Raw genomic sequence first — 14,825 nt, 5'->3', positions numbered from 1 at the left:
TAAGTTAAACTTGCTAATTCTTTTCCTAACCTCAGGGTACTATGTTTTCAGTATTTGAGCATCATTCTTTGGGGAATATCAATTTGAAAAAAACAAAGGCTATAATTCTGTGTTTTATTAGAGTAACCAAAGGCAATGGGTTTCAGCATGTAACTGAGCACAGGAATGTATGCTGAATGTCTGTGTTCCCTGTATGTTATTCATCTACAGACCTGATTGTTTGAAGTGAGAAATCAAAATGTTATACAATGTTGTCCACATTACTCAGTCATAAAGGTGTAGGCCATGTAAACTACTTTTCCCTGATCATAGTACCACAGTGAACTATTGTATCTTTTTAAATAAACAATATAGATATGCACAGAATTAGGTGACATCTTTGAGATAAAGTATGTGAAATGCTGCAAGCACTTGAAAATGCTAGCCCCAAATTCATGCTGCAGCAAGAAGGCCAGATTGGGGACTCAAAGTAGTCCCTGATCAAATCAGGCAGTTGTAGATTAGAAAGGCTCATCCAGTTCACCTGTACCCATAGTTATAGATTTTAATTTATCAAGCATTCACTGAGGAGTCATTTATAGTACAAGGTAGCACATGCTGTTTCCCTGAGTTGGAGTTTTTGCTATAGTGTTCACTGTATCTGTAAACAAAATTTTGGTCATGTTTTGGGTTCATGAAGGTCTTCATTTTGCAAGTCATGAGTGTTCCCACTAAGCTGAGTTACTGTGAGCTAGCTCACCGTTTCTTAGCCTCCAGAGCAAACTAATTTATGCAGTAGCCAAATCACTCACTCACAACTTTAATGTCAGTAGCTCACAAAGTATAATTTTTGCTCACAGGACTCCACATTTTAGAGGGAGCATTGGTCATGATGTATTTGTTATAGAGTTGCCAACCCTCCTGGTGGAAGAAGGGGATGCCCCGCCACCAGGCCCTACTCCCCGCCGCCAATCAGCTGGCCGGCGGGGGGGACTTATCAGGAGAAGGAGGGAGGCCCAGGCTATGTTGCCTGCAATGTCTATTCCAGTGTGCACTGGAAGTGACATCATCACATCAGCGACATCACAGCAATGCTCTGGTATTTGGGCAAAACTGTATGGTAGAAGCCTTTTTACCATAGAGTTTTTGCACAAATTCCAAAGTATCACCATGCCGTCACAGCATGATGACATCACTTCTGATGCATGGCAGACATGACATAGCCACATTGCCAGCAACGTTGCCTGGGCCTCCCTCTCCTTCCTGGTAAACCCCCCATCCCTGGCAACCTTAATTTGAGAGTGAGGAGAGGGATGTAACACAACCCCCACTTTTTGTGGTACCCCAGAGTACAGCTCAGGCCGGTTTACATCAATCATAATAAATACCAATAAAACAACTATTAAAATACCAATTTAAAACAATAGAGCCATAAAATACCATGTTGAGAAGTTAATTCCGATGTCAGTCGGATTATTTAAAATTCAGCAGTGGGTACCCTGGTGTCTATTTGGAACCAGGCCACTGAAGGGGAGGTAGCCAGGAGGGAAGAGGGACATCCGCCACCTCACCCAAAGGCTCAGTGGAAGAGCTCCATCTTGCAGGCCCTGTGGAACTGTAACAGATCCCGTAGGGCCCTGATCTCATATGGGAGCTCATTCCACTAGGTAGGGACCACCAGAGATTTATAAATTGCTCAATCCCTAAGTACTCAAGGCTCTGAGCGATGAACAATGATAAGAAAACATATAATCAAACAATACCAGCAATTTAAAAACTGATTAAAACAATGTCATAGTTTATGATATTCAGATGGTGTTAGTATATACAAGTTCAACTGTGTCCCCATCTCATAGGGAGATAGGTGGGAGCAGGAGCAAGGGAGTGCCAGCCAAGATGGTGTCCATTGCTGTCCTCAACCAAAGGCCTGGCAGAACGTCTCTGTCTTGCAAGCCCTGCAGAACTGCATAAGATACCACAGGGCATGGATGTCATTTGGCAGAGGGTTGAAGCATTGCAGGACCTCACGGAGCCTCTCGGCGAAGACCTCTGTCGATGGTGCAGCGATTAAAACATCATCAAAGAAGGGCTGGACCCCAGGGATGCCTTTAAGGAGATGATCCATCAGATTTTGAAAGATCCCCAGGGCCACACTGACCCCAAACTGCAGCCGGCTCATCCAGAACGTGCCCCTGTGCATTACAATCGTTTGGGCATCTGTGGTGGCATCGTCCACCAGGAGCTGTTGATACACCTGGGCCAGGTCCAGTTTCCCAAAAACCTTGGCTCCCACTAGGGAAGCTAACACGTGGCTCACTATGGAAACAGGATATGTGTGGTCCTGGAGAGCCTTATTGATTGTGCCCTTATAGTCAGCACATATCCGGACATCCCCATTGGGCTTCACTGGGGTCATGATCGGGGTTTCCCAGGGGGCATGCAGTACGGGTTCCAGAACCCCCTGGGCTATGAGGCAGTCTAGTTCTAGGTCGATTTTAGGTCGTAAGGCAAACTGAACCCACCGGGCCTTCCTGCGGATGGGGTGGATTGCTGGGTCTAGGTTGAGGGAGACTGAGGAACCAATGTAATGCCTCAGCGTGCCATCGAATACCGCTGGGAATTCCTCGCACACCCTGTTAAAGTCCGTCAGCTGTACGTTGTGAATGCCCGTCACCTTGAACCCCAATGCTGCAAACCAGGACAGTCCCAGCAGACTGGTGAGCTGGTCTTCTACCACCACCAGGTCTAACAGTCCATTAAAGTCCCAGTATTGCACCCTGCCATCACCCTGCCAACAAAAGTCCGCATGGTCAAAGTAATGGTATTCCCAGTAGTCATGTATGGCTGCGAGAGTTGGACTATAAGGAAGGCCGAGCGCCAACGGATAGATTCTTTTGAACTATGGTGCTGGAGAAGACTCTTGAGAGTCCCTTGGACTGCAAGAAGATCAGATCAGTCAATCCTAAAAGAAATCAACCCTGACTGTTCCCCAGAAGGCCAGATAATGAAACTGAAGCTCAAATACTTTGGCCACCAAATGAGAAGGGAGCACTCACCGGAGAAAACCCTGATGCTGGGAAAGATTGAAGGTCAAAGAAGACGGGGACGGCAAAGGATGAGATGGTTAGACAGTGTCATAGATGCAACGAACATGAAATTGAGCAAACTTCAGAGGACAGTGGAAGACAGGAAGGCCTGGTGTGATCTGGTCCATGGGGTCGCAAAGAGTCAGACTCGACTGCGACTGAACAACAAAAATTGCACTCTGAACTTGCCTGACTCCTGGGTTCTTCTGGAAGTCACAGAGGGTAAAGTCAATTGGGTTCAACCCCCCTCCCCGCAGACAGAGCCCTCGGAGTGTCTCTGCCGAAATGATGGAAATGGAGGAACCTGTGTCCAGTTCCATTTCAGGAGGCCCCCTCTATTAAAACAGTTACTTTAATCTTATCAGGGATGTCTCGGGGCAAGTTCAATACCTGGTGGTGGCGAACAGCAATCATGTGAAGCTCTGCAGATTCCTGGTGTGTGGTTGGCTGGCGTCGGGCCCCTCGGGAATGGCAGGCATGGGCGATGTGGCTGGATTTGTTGCAGGATTGGCAGATCGCAACCCAGAAATGGCAGGAACGACGGTCGTGGACCTCACTGCAGCTGGTGCAGGGCGTTTGGGCACCATTCCTCATGGGCGCATGGGCACTTGACTTTGCCAGTGGGGGAGTAGCAGACGGCGGTCATGACTCCTGGCGAGTGTGGCGGAGGACCTGGAACACCTCATCATCATCCAATACATTGGAGGGCAGGAACGTGGAGGTCTGATGTGTGCCTTGGCCCGGCCGATCCTGCTGGGATTTGTTGAACGTGGTGGCCATGCAGAGGCTTTTTCCAAGTTGAGCTTGTCATGGCTGATGAGCTTCCTGCGGAGCTTGGGCTCTCGGACGCCCCATACAAATTGGTTTAGGAGGGCGTCCTCGAGGTCAGAAAACCTGCAATTGATGGCCAGCCTCCGCAGTTGGGCCATGAAGTCGGTGTGCACTTTGCTGGGCTGTTGAGTTCATGCAAAGAAGTCCATGTGCACCACCATTTTGGTGGGTTAAGGCGTGAAGTGATCCGTGAGGGCCTTGACAAGCTGCTCGTACGTTGATTCTTCCAGAGACTTGGGTGCGATGAGGCCCTGGACCAGACGCAGCGTGAAGATGCCACATGTGCTGAGCAGGAGTGATTTCTTCTTTTTCCGCCTCCACAATGTCCTGGAAATGGACGAAATACTTCAGTTGTTCAACCCATGCTTCCAGAGCTCGGGATGAGCCGGGTCAAAAGCAGTGATCTGTCTTGGAGCGGCAGCCATGACTCGAGGAGGAGAGGTGTGAAATGTGGTGAGCCGAGGCTCGGTGCATGGTGCAGTGCTGGTTGTGTAGTCCGGGAATTCGTGTTGCGATGCTGGTTTGGCTGCTGGGTCAGGCTCGCTCATCGGGATCCCACCCTCATCGCCAGTGTAATATACTGAGTTTGGACACATAGAAGTGATCAGCTCATGGTTTATTGGAACTTGGTAAAAACACAAGACAACTTGCAGGGCTGTGACCCTGCTTAAATCTGTGAAACACACCACACCCAACACACACACCACTTCCCATGATAGGCTATTTACATGGTGGCTATCCATCATAGGTTGGGCGTAGGATCTGAGGTGACCTAGTTTTCGGATCCTTGCCTGCTATTGTTATAGAACCTTAAGCTGCGCTTGGTCGCCTGACCACGTGCAAACCCAAGCGCATGTGTAGTCTATCTTAATACATAACAGTACCCCTACCCCAATTCCCCCCCCCAGCCACAGAACCTCAATCTTGATTCAATCTTCAGCAGTTGCTTAATGGGGTGCAAGGGCCTGCTTGTGGAAGGCCAGCAAGTTCTTCTTCTGCAAATTGCCTTCGTTCAGGAAAGCTTGAATCCAACCCTAAGTCTTCACAGGAGGTGACAAAGAAACAGGGAGTGAGTCAACATTGCAGGTCAGCGGAATTTGTGCCTGGATCTCAGTAGAATTCTTTTGATTCACATTAGATCTGCCTATATCTTGCTACAGCCATTTAATAAACTTGACTTAATCTTTCATAGCATCAGTAAGATAATTTCAGCACTACACCAAGTAACTAATTGTGAAGAAACCAAGACGCTTAAAATAGGGTACAAATAAGCACTGAACACTCCATTTGGAAAGAGGAGTCTAAAAACTGATTTAGGTGACCTAAGTGGTACATTGAACTCTTCATAGTTTACCAGTACAAAGTGCCTTCCCAGTCCCTGTGTCATGCAGCTTTCCAGTGCATCTGTATAGCTAGAACGATATTAACTGACTGATCCTAAAAATGTTTATTAGAAGCAAGTCCTCCCGGCATCAGTGGTCCTTATTTCCTAGGAAATGTATTTAGGATTTCGGCTTGAAAATGACCTGATTTGTCACAGGCACTTTGGGATCAATGTTCAAACCCATTAAGAATCAACCCAGTCCTACATCAAGCAACTGCTTTGGAAAAATAAACTACAGTTTATACGTACTTTTCCAACCAGCAGAGGACAGCATATCTCTCTCTCTCTCTCTCTCTCTCTCTCTCTCTCTCTCTCATATTATGGAGTAGGAGTTTATATGTCTCTTTCTGGAGGCTTAGTGATAACAAGACACAATACTCTTTATAGTAGTTTCTATGTACCAAAAGAATGTAAAATAAGATTAAATGGGAATTTTAACAGTAAATATTTGTTGTTTTTTTCACAGGTTTTTGTATGAGTTATCCCAAATCTCCAATTTTGCAGAACGGGCCCAATGTATAATCTTTCAGTCTGTTTTCAATGAGGGGATAACTGCAGTGCACCGTAAAGTGGACATTATTACTCATGTTTCTAAGGTAGCTGAGTCAAAACTAAAGAAAACTAAGTCTTTAATCCTATGCATTTAGTTTAGGACTAAACCTCATAGAACTTAATTCCAAATGAAAATACAGAGGATTCATATGCAAATCTCTTTAAAATGTTGTTCATCAATATTCTTTCTAATGATTTAGCCATGCACTTTGAAAGAATTTAAAATCATTGGAATTTTAGGTGGGTTAATAGAAATGAGACTGTGGTATCTCAGTTACATGGCTTGCATTTAAAACCAAATGGTTTAAATATTTTAATAAAATATCCGCAGTTATTAATATATTTTAGTGAATTAGATCGGATCTGAATAATAAATGGCAAGCTTAGTTTGAATTCATCATTTGTTCAAAATAACTAAATTCAAATGCTACAAAGCAAACTTTACAAAAGCAACCCTAAAATACGTGGGAGTATTTGTGTACCATGCATGCTCTGCATTTGAGGGTGGGATGTCAGGAGCTTCCATCAGCAAGGACAGACACTTGTAATGCCACTGTGACTATGTGGGGAACCGTATGTAGCTTTTGAATCTGAGTGGAAATTTAGGAACAGAGAAGCTGGTTTAAGTTTGTATATTTAAAATTTTCAATATTTAGATTTAATTTTTGCACACATGTGCTTTTTGTGTTTGTCTTCTTGATTTGACCTTATTCCATGGGGACATGGCCCTCTGCTTGCTTTGGCGTGATCTTAATTTATCTTGCTGCCAAAGACACATATTGAGCTACATGAAGCTGAACACTGGATCTTGACTGGTGGTAAAGCAGTCATAGAACTGCTTTAAGAGGCTAAAAATTGAAGCCATGCAAACAACATTTCATCATAATGACACATATCCATTTGTGAAAAAATCAGAAATAATGTTTGCAATGTACTTTCCAAATTCAGATTTCAGTAACAGAAGATAAAGCATTGCTTTGGAAGGGTTTCATTTAAAAAATAATAATAAATCAGACATGGATTTCATGTGTATTTTAGTTTTTATGCTGTTGGTTGGTGTTTTTCTATAATGTTGTTTTATATGCACATCAAAATGGGATATAAGTTATCCGAATAAAATACAGTCTACACTAGAACAGTGATATGGGGAGACCAAGTCAAATTCAAATAGTTGTGTCTTTTGCGCTGCTCTGTTATGTTAACAGACTTGCCTTAATCCTTCAGGAGTTGCTGGACATGAAAACTGTGAAAGAAATTTTGGGTTTGATTCTGGCTTTTGGGAATTACATGAATGGAGGAAATAGGACACGTGGTCAAGCAGATGGTTTTGGTTTGGAAATACTTCCCAAACTGAAGGATGTTAAAAGTAGAGTAAGTATTTCCGCTTCTCTTAAATGAGCTACATTGAAAGGCAGTGGTATCTTTTTGACTCCTGTTGTTTGTTACACATGAAACTTACAATACTCAGATATTAGTCCTGTCTATAGCTCTTGATCTGTGTTTCTTATTTTTACTTTATGCCGCTACAAAGTAGCCAGTGCTTGCGTGCTTGCAGGCTTGCAGCCAAGTGCCTTGAACTTTCCCCTTTTTTCTTCTTCTTTTTTAAGGTAATAGCTATAGAATAGCTTGTGGTCACATATCCTTGTCTTCAGTGACTGTTAGGCAAAAATAGATGTCTGACATAAGACTATTGAGGGTCATGCCTATAATGGGATCCATGTGCACATGTGGATTACAACATGAGTGAGATTTGTGCAACACTTTCAGATCTTATATAAAAATTAACTTTCTACTACTCTTGTGTAACATGCCATCAGATTTCTTATGCAAAGGATTGTATACTGCACAGTATGTCTTGACAGCTGGGCTACTGTTAATAATAGTTGCAGCAGCAAATGAAGAAGACACAAAATGTCATGATAGATGGCTATTGTTTTCTTATGACCCCACCAAATTAGGGGGCTCATGGTTAAGATCGAATGATAAAGGGATTGTTATCATGATGACAGTACCAACCAAAATCAATATAAATCAGTGAGATCTTATTGTGAAAAAATTGTGTTGTTATTGTTCCATCGCAAAGTCGAGTCCGACTCTTTGCAACCCCATGGACCACATCACGCCATGCCCTCCTGTCTTCTGTCGTCATCCGGAGCTTGCTTAATTTCATGCTTGTTGCATCGATGACACTGTCTATCCATCTCATCCTTTGCCGTTCCCGTCTTCTTTGACCTTCAATCTTTCCCAGCATCAGGGTCTTCTCCAGTGAGTGCTCCCTTCTCATTTGGTGGCCAAAGTATTTGAGCTTCAGCTTCAGTATCTGGCCTTCTGGGGAACAGTCAGGGTTGATCTCTTTTAGGATTGACTGATCTGATCTCCTTGCAGTCCAGGGGACTCTCAAGAGTCTTCTCCACAATTCATAAGCATCTATTCTTCGGCGTAAATTATAAATTAGTAAATTATAAATTACAATCTGATTTCCCAGTCTGTATGTATCATCTAGGCAGACAGCTCTGTTGCCAATAAAGTTTTTTGTATTGTTTTGCATTTATAACAAATAGTGGCTCATATAATTGACTATTTTACTGCTGCACAATAGTAATAAAATTGAAATTAGATTGAATACATTCTCTTTATATATTTTGCACAGCTAAACCCTGCTCTGGTAGCAGTATGTTTCCTCTAAAAAAGCACACTTCAAAGACGTTCCACATATAATATACTTCAGTGTCTTTCTTTTTGTGCTATTTAATAATTTCCTATAACTAGTGATTTCATACCAGAAGGACAGTTTGTCTTTCTTTGTAGTTCAGCTTGGCTAAATTGATTCGATCCCCATATAACAATAGGGAAGGAGTACATAGATATGAGCAATATTGTTTTTATTTGATAAAAAAGGAGGGATTTTTTGCTGGGATATATATTAGTGAAATAACTTGCTGTGTGAAATGCAAGGAATATAGCCCATGTCAGTATGTGGTTATCATTTGTATATCTTGTACAATTTTATATGTGTTGGGTTTTTTCATCATATAACATGGCTCATGATTTCAATCATTTAGATGTTTAGTAGGCAACACAGGTTCTACAAACCTTTTCTACAGAACAAAAGTTTCTCCCTTAAAAAGGGCCACATTGCACATGGCAGAAGCATAGAGCTAAAGGGGCCAGAGGGAAAGTATTAGGAATCAGACCCATGCCATGAGCTTTACTTAGGGCTTTTCTGAATTCTCATTTTACTCATTGTTAAGCTCCCATTTCCTGTTCCACACATGTTTTGCTACCTTTAGTGGTTGATTTGACATAAAACAGGTTTATTTCCAGTTTATTTCCCAGTGGTTTAAATCTACAGGAAAATAAACTAGAAATAAACCTGTTTTATGTGAAATCAACCACTAGAGGGAGTAAAACACATGTAGAAGGGGGGGACCCTGAAGAAACAGGACCTTAACAACAAGTAAAATGAGAATGTGAAAAAGCCTTTACCTACACGCCCCCCCCCCAATTTTAGCTAAAGCTGTAAAATTGTCCGCACAGTTCTTAATAACCATGGTACCTTAAACAAGAGTCATCACAGCATCCTATGTGTGGTAACGAGGACAGAGATTATTGGACCTACTGCTTTGGCACTTAAGATTTCCCATCATCTACCTAAAGACACCATGCATCCACCTCCAGAGTATCTCATCCTTCTCCTGTGCTAGTAGAGTACAACTATCCTTACATGACAACTAGCAATACCAATGTTTGCTGCCACATCACTGCTAGTGTAGGTAAACCATTTATTTTGCTTCACTGGCATTAGGTCTTAAGGAAATCCAACACACTTCAGCTTCATGAAGAAATTGAAGGGCAGCACCAGTTGGAGCAAAGAGACGAAGAAAAACCATTGGTGCAGTGAAGAAGAAAATTTTATTCCAGCATATTAATAACTCCTACACATTTCATACAAAGCTTCCTCAGGGGGATCTGTGGAATATAAATGCAGCACTACTGGTTTAGTGGGACCAGTACTGCATTTATATACCATAGATCCCCCTGAGGAACTTTAAGCAAAACACGTAGGGGTTTCTAATATTTTAGAATCATGTTTCTTCCTCACTGCACCAATGGTTTTTCTTCGTCTCTTTGCACTTTAGCTTCAGAGTCTGAATAAAATAGGCAGGTAATTCCCAGATCAGTGTGAATGCAGTGTGGAATCCAGTGTCAATGCAGTGTGGAATACAAAGTGGACATTTTCACACTAACAACTAGTGTTAATGTGTAAATTGGTTGGAAAGGTGGCATAGAAATCTTTTAAATAAATAAATCTAAAATTTATTTTTTTTCATTCACTGTTTTTACAAAATAATATTCTTATCTATTATTATGTATACTGAGTTTACAGTGGTAGGGCAAATTAAATATAGTTTATAATATTTTGATTTTTTATCATATCTACTTCCTGCAGCTTTGATGTTATATGATTTTGAAGTCAACAACTTAATATAATTTATTAAATGAAAGGGGATTTTTTTATATCTCAGACTGCAGTGGGGCTTTTATTTTAAAAAATCTCATTACATCCCTACTGGTGTTTTTCGATCCTTGTTGAATCTTTTCTTCATTTTTAGGATAATAGAATTAATCTTGTGGATTATGTCGTTACATACTTCCTACGCCACTGTGACAAGGTAAATTATTTATTGGAGTCAGTTCTTATGTTAAAATCTAGTCTTTTAACTAAGAAGTTTTATCTTTTTTCACTTATAGGCAGAACAATTATGTGTCACATCTGCGCTGTGGTGGCCGACTGCCACGTAACTACAGTGCCCCTAGTCCATTCTCTATGGGGATAAGTTATGCACTTGCCAGCAGACAAATCCAATGGGTTTGCAGTGTTATCTGAACATGGTAGAGTCCATAGCAACCCCGCTGCTGTTGTGAGTGGAGGAGTTGCACAGAGGTGGTGGCACTGTGATGGACAAGGCAACCAGAGCCAATCAGGGGTCATGTGGCAAGGGGGTGGAGTCCAGCATTCGTAACAGGCAGGGGGCAGAGAGGGGTGAGCCACAGGAGGTTTGTTGTCAGCAGTACACACTCCACCCCCTTAAATGGTCAAACTCCAGTCAGCTGTTCTGGGCCCCTGACAGTGAGGAGGGGGGTTGAGCTATCTGGCCCACGGGCATCCACAGCTGCCTCAATGCCCACACAGAGATCAGAGGGCAGAAGTGGAAGGGGGTTGTTGTTGCTACCCTACGGATTTGTGAGTGTCCTCTGCTCACCAGTGGGCATGCTTCCCAGCAGCCCAGGCACACTGCTGAGGACACCCCTGCACCCCCTCGGCCACCCCTGCAAGTGGTGAAGCAGAAGGGAGGCCACCGGGGTGGGCTTGCATGTGGAGGCATGCAGCTCTGCCCTCAGATCCCCCAATTGTTTCCTCAATGGAGCAGAAGCAGTGTGGGACTGGAATGACTGCCATTCCACTCTCGGCTGTTATTCCACTCCCAGAGCAATCTGCCCAGAGACCGTCAATCAAAATCCGTTCTGCATTCATCATTAGCGTCATGTAAAGTAATGTATTGCAATGGAACCCATGCAAGTCACTTGGCATTTCTGGCTGCCAGTATGTCCAATGGGCATTTCAGCTTCTCCCATTATTCCCAGTGGGTAATCCAGTCAGTTGCTTTAATCCATCCCTTCTCAGTGCACTCCTGGCTCTCTCCACTGTCCCTTGTGACATCAGTAGCCCCTCTGGGTACCTGCCAGCTTCCACCAACCCCTTCATGCCCCAGGAGAAAGCATCCCTCCCCTGTGGTAGGACTCTAGCTGCTGCCAACTCCCTTGGTACAGCATCCAGAATCTGACTCCAGTGCCCTCCTCCCCTACCAGTACCCACCCCACCCCTCCAAAAACATCACGTCTGGCCGCTGCATTGGGTCCCCCAACCATTGACTCTGGGGACTCCCTGCCCCTTCAGTGATACCTTCCCAGATGTCTTCCTCCTGCGTGACAGAAGCCCCCCCCCCCGAGCAGACACACATTTATTTATTTAATTTATAGACTGCCCTCCCCTATACGTAGGTTCAGGGCAGTGAACAATACTTCAGCAATACATTCAACCAACCACATTTCAATAAATAACATTTGCAGTCAGTTAAAATAGTTAAAACAATAACAAATCTAAGACTATCTCAGATTATTAGATGGTGCTTCAAGGCCCAGTTTATATCCTTACCTGGGGGGAGGGAAAGATGGGGGAGGCTAGACTCAGTGAAAAAAACATTGCTGTCCTCAACCATCAGCCGGGTGGAACATCTCTGTCTTACAGGTCCTGCAGAACTGCACCAGGTCCTGCAGGGCACAGGTGTCATTAGGCAGAGAGTTCCACCAGGTCAGCGCCAGGGCCGAAAAAGCCCTGGCTCTGGTTGAGGACAGCCAGATATCTTTCGGGCCAGGGATCACCAGGAGGAACTTCTCCCCAGAGCATAATGCTCTTCTGAGGGTATACCAGAAGAGGCAGTCTCGTAGATACGTTGGTCTCAGACCATTTAAGGCCTTAGAGGTTAATACCAATTCCTTGAACCTGATCTGGTATTCAACCTGGAGCCAGTGCAGCTGGCAAAGCGCTGGTTAAATGTGCAGTATCAGTGGGGTTCCAGTAAGAACCCAGGCCACTGCTTTCTGGACCAGTTGTAATTTCTGGATCAGTCTCAAGGTTAGCCCTGAATAGAGCGAGTTACAGTAGTCTAACCTGGAGGTGACCATTGCATGGATTACTGTGGCTAGGTCAGGGCAAAGCAGGAAGAGGGCCAACTGCTTGATCTGGTGCAGCTGGAGAAACGCCAGTCTAGCAACATTTGGGGTGCCAGGGTGATACCTGTTGAAGAAAGAAATAACTTCAAGGTCTTCAATACCCTCTCTCCTAGTGCCACACTTATAAACTTCATTAATTCACGCTATTCATTGCCCACCTTTTCCGCCTATTTTTCACTGCCACAGGAGGTGGCGGCGGCTACAAGCATGGACAGCTTCAAGAAGGAACTGGATAAACATATGGAGCAGAGGTCCATCAGTGGCTAGTAGCCACAAGGTAGAGATAGGAACTCACAGGCTGGGGCAAGTGATGCACTGTATTCTTGGTGCTTGGGGGGGGGCAACAGTGGGAGGGCTTCTAGTGTCCTGGCCCCACTGCTGGACCTCCTGATGGCACCTGGTATTTTTGGCCACTGTGTGACAGAGTGTTGGATTAGATGGGCCATTGGCCTGATCCAACATTGGCTTCTCTTATGTTCTTATGTGAACCCCAAGTGGCTTACATTGTTCCCCTCCCCCCGTTTTATGTTCACAACAACCCTGTGAGGTAGGTTAGACTGAGAGTGTGCAATTGGCCCAAGGCTACCCACCTAGCTTCCATGGCAGAGGTGGGGATAGGAATCTGGGTCTCCCAGATCTAGTCATACACTCCAACCACCACACCAAGCTGGCTCATTCCGCCAAACCACCTTCTGGCCCGTACCCCCTTCACACAGCAGCCTACAAGGTGTTAGGTCAGCCTTGGAGGTGCTGCTGGACCCCTGCTATTTTTGGCAGATGACTATGACCAGTGGCACCTGCAGAGCCATCCACAGTTGCCGAAGGCACCCAAGAGCCCTCCCTCTTAGACACGTCACTGGGCAGCCCCCCTGGAGTCTCAGATGGAGTGGGGAAGGAGTGGGGCATGGAGCAGCATGGAACTCCTGTAAATTAGTCAGAACCACACAGACAGAGATGTCATTGTGGCTCAACACAGACTTTATTGAACTGCAAATCATGGCAAGGACTTTCCTCTCCTCCTTGGGTGTTAGTGCAAAATGCTCACTGTGTAGTGCTAAGTGCCCTCTCTGTGCTTTTCCCACCACCAAAGTGCCTCACTGCTTGCTCTAAGTCTGCATGGCAGGGAGCTCTGAGACAGAGTCCAGTGCTGTGTATTGAGTTGAGTTGTAAATTGTCCTGGCTGAAGTTTTTGTAGGGTGGATGGGGCCGCAATTGGGTACCGGGGAGGGGGCTTGGCCACCCACCCCTGTGGGTGAAGGTGATTGGTCAAGCCTGTAGTAGGCATTCTCAGCTCCTCTGGGCCCAATGGGCTTGGCTGTAGCGGTGGGGGGGCACTTGATTTTTCAGTTCAATTGGTGCCTATGGGCTATGCTGTGTTTTTTGTGATGTAACTTTCCACCTCTGGCAGGGGGTGTTCCTGTGCTGAAAGGGCTCAGGGAGCCAACTAACTCTGGCCATGCCCCTGAAACCACCCACACCCACACTGGCACCCAAGAGCCACTTGGGGCCTGCACCATCATAACTGGCCTTTATGCTGGTCTGTCTTGGAGGTATGCAGACATATGGGTCAGTTGGCTCCCTGAGTACTTTCAGGAGCCCCTCCCCCCAGGATTGCGCTGTAATTTTATTTTTTAATTATTTGGGTTATTTGTAATCCACCTTTCTCACTGAGACTCAAGGTGGATTACACAGTGTAAATTATGGTCTTCTTGTATCCTGAGGACTGTTTAATTAAAATCATTTTAGACTGCCCATTGTTTGTTTTATGCTGTTTTTATTCCCTCCATTGTTTTTAATGTTTGACTTGTTTTAATGGCTTTGTTTTGTTTTTAATGCCCTTGTTTTATTGTTTTAGTACTAAACTGCCCTGAGCAGATCTCTGAAAAGGTGGCATATACATTTTCTAAATAATACATAGGAACCATGTTTCTAAATTCTTGCAAGAGAACAAATATTTCTGTTCCAAGGGTTCTGCAGATTTCTGTTCACAGGTAGCTCTCCATTCTCCTATGAGAAAAAATCCCTTTGAGTATACAAGCATAGCAGTTGAACATAGCATTAACCATCAGTGAGTTTAAGTATGCTTAACTGTACAGTTGATTGTGCCCAAGAGCATTTTCCATTGCTCAGGATTTCAGATCATGTGGAAATATTTAAAATAAATTAATAAAGTTATACAAGGTGTGGAGAGGGAAGGC

General features: G+C 44.3%; 1 protein-coding gene across 1 annotated transcript in view; it reads left to right on the top strand.

Annotated features, from left to right (window-relative positions):
- FMN1 (formin 1) overlaps window positions 1–14,825 on the top strand; it is a 242,427-nt gene that overhangs the window by 161,317 nt on the left and 66,285 nt on the right. Inside the window, exons 10-12 of the mRNA XM_015424121.1 lie at window positions 5,747–5,876; window positions 7,057–7,203; window positions 10,446–10,505. Coding sequence (XP_015279607.1) covers window positions 5,747–5,876; window positions 7,057–7,203; window positions 10,446–10,505 — 337 coding nt within the window. The remainder of the gene's footprint in view (window positions 1–5,746; window positions 5,877–7,056; window positions 7,204–10,445; window positions 10,506–14,825) is intronic.

This window comes from Gekko japonicus, unplaced genomic scaffold, assembly GCF_001447785.1.
Source record: "Gekko japonicus isolate JY-2015 unplaced genomic scaffold, Gekko_japonicus_V1.1 scaffold1081, whole genome shotgun sequence".
Taxonomy (NCBI): Eukaryota; Metazoa; Chordata; class Lepidosauria; order Squamata; family Gekkonidae; genus Gekko; species Gekko japonicus.
This window is presented reverse-complemented; position numbering and strand designations above follow the sequence as displayed.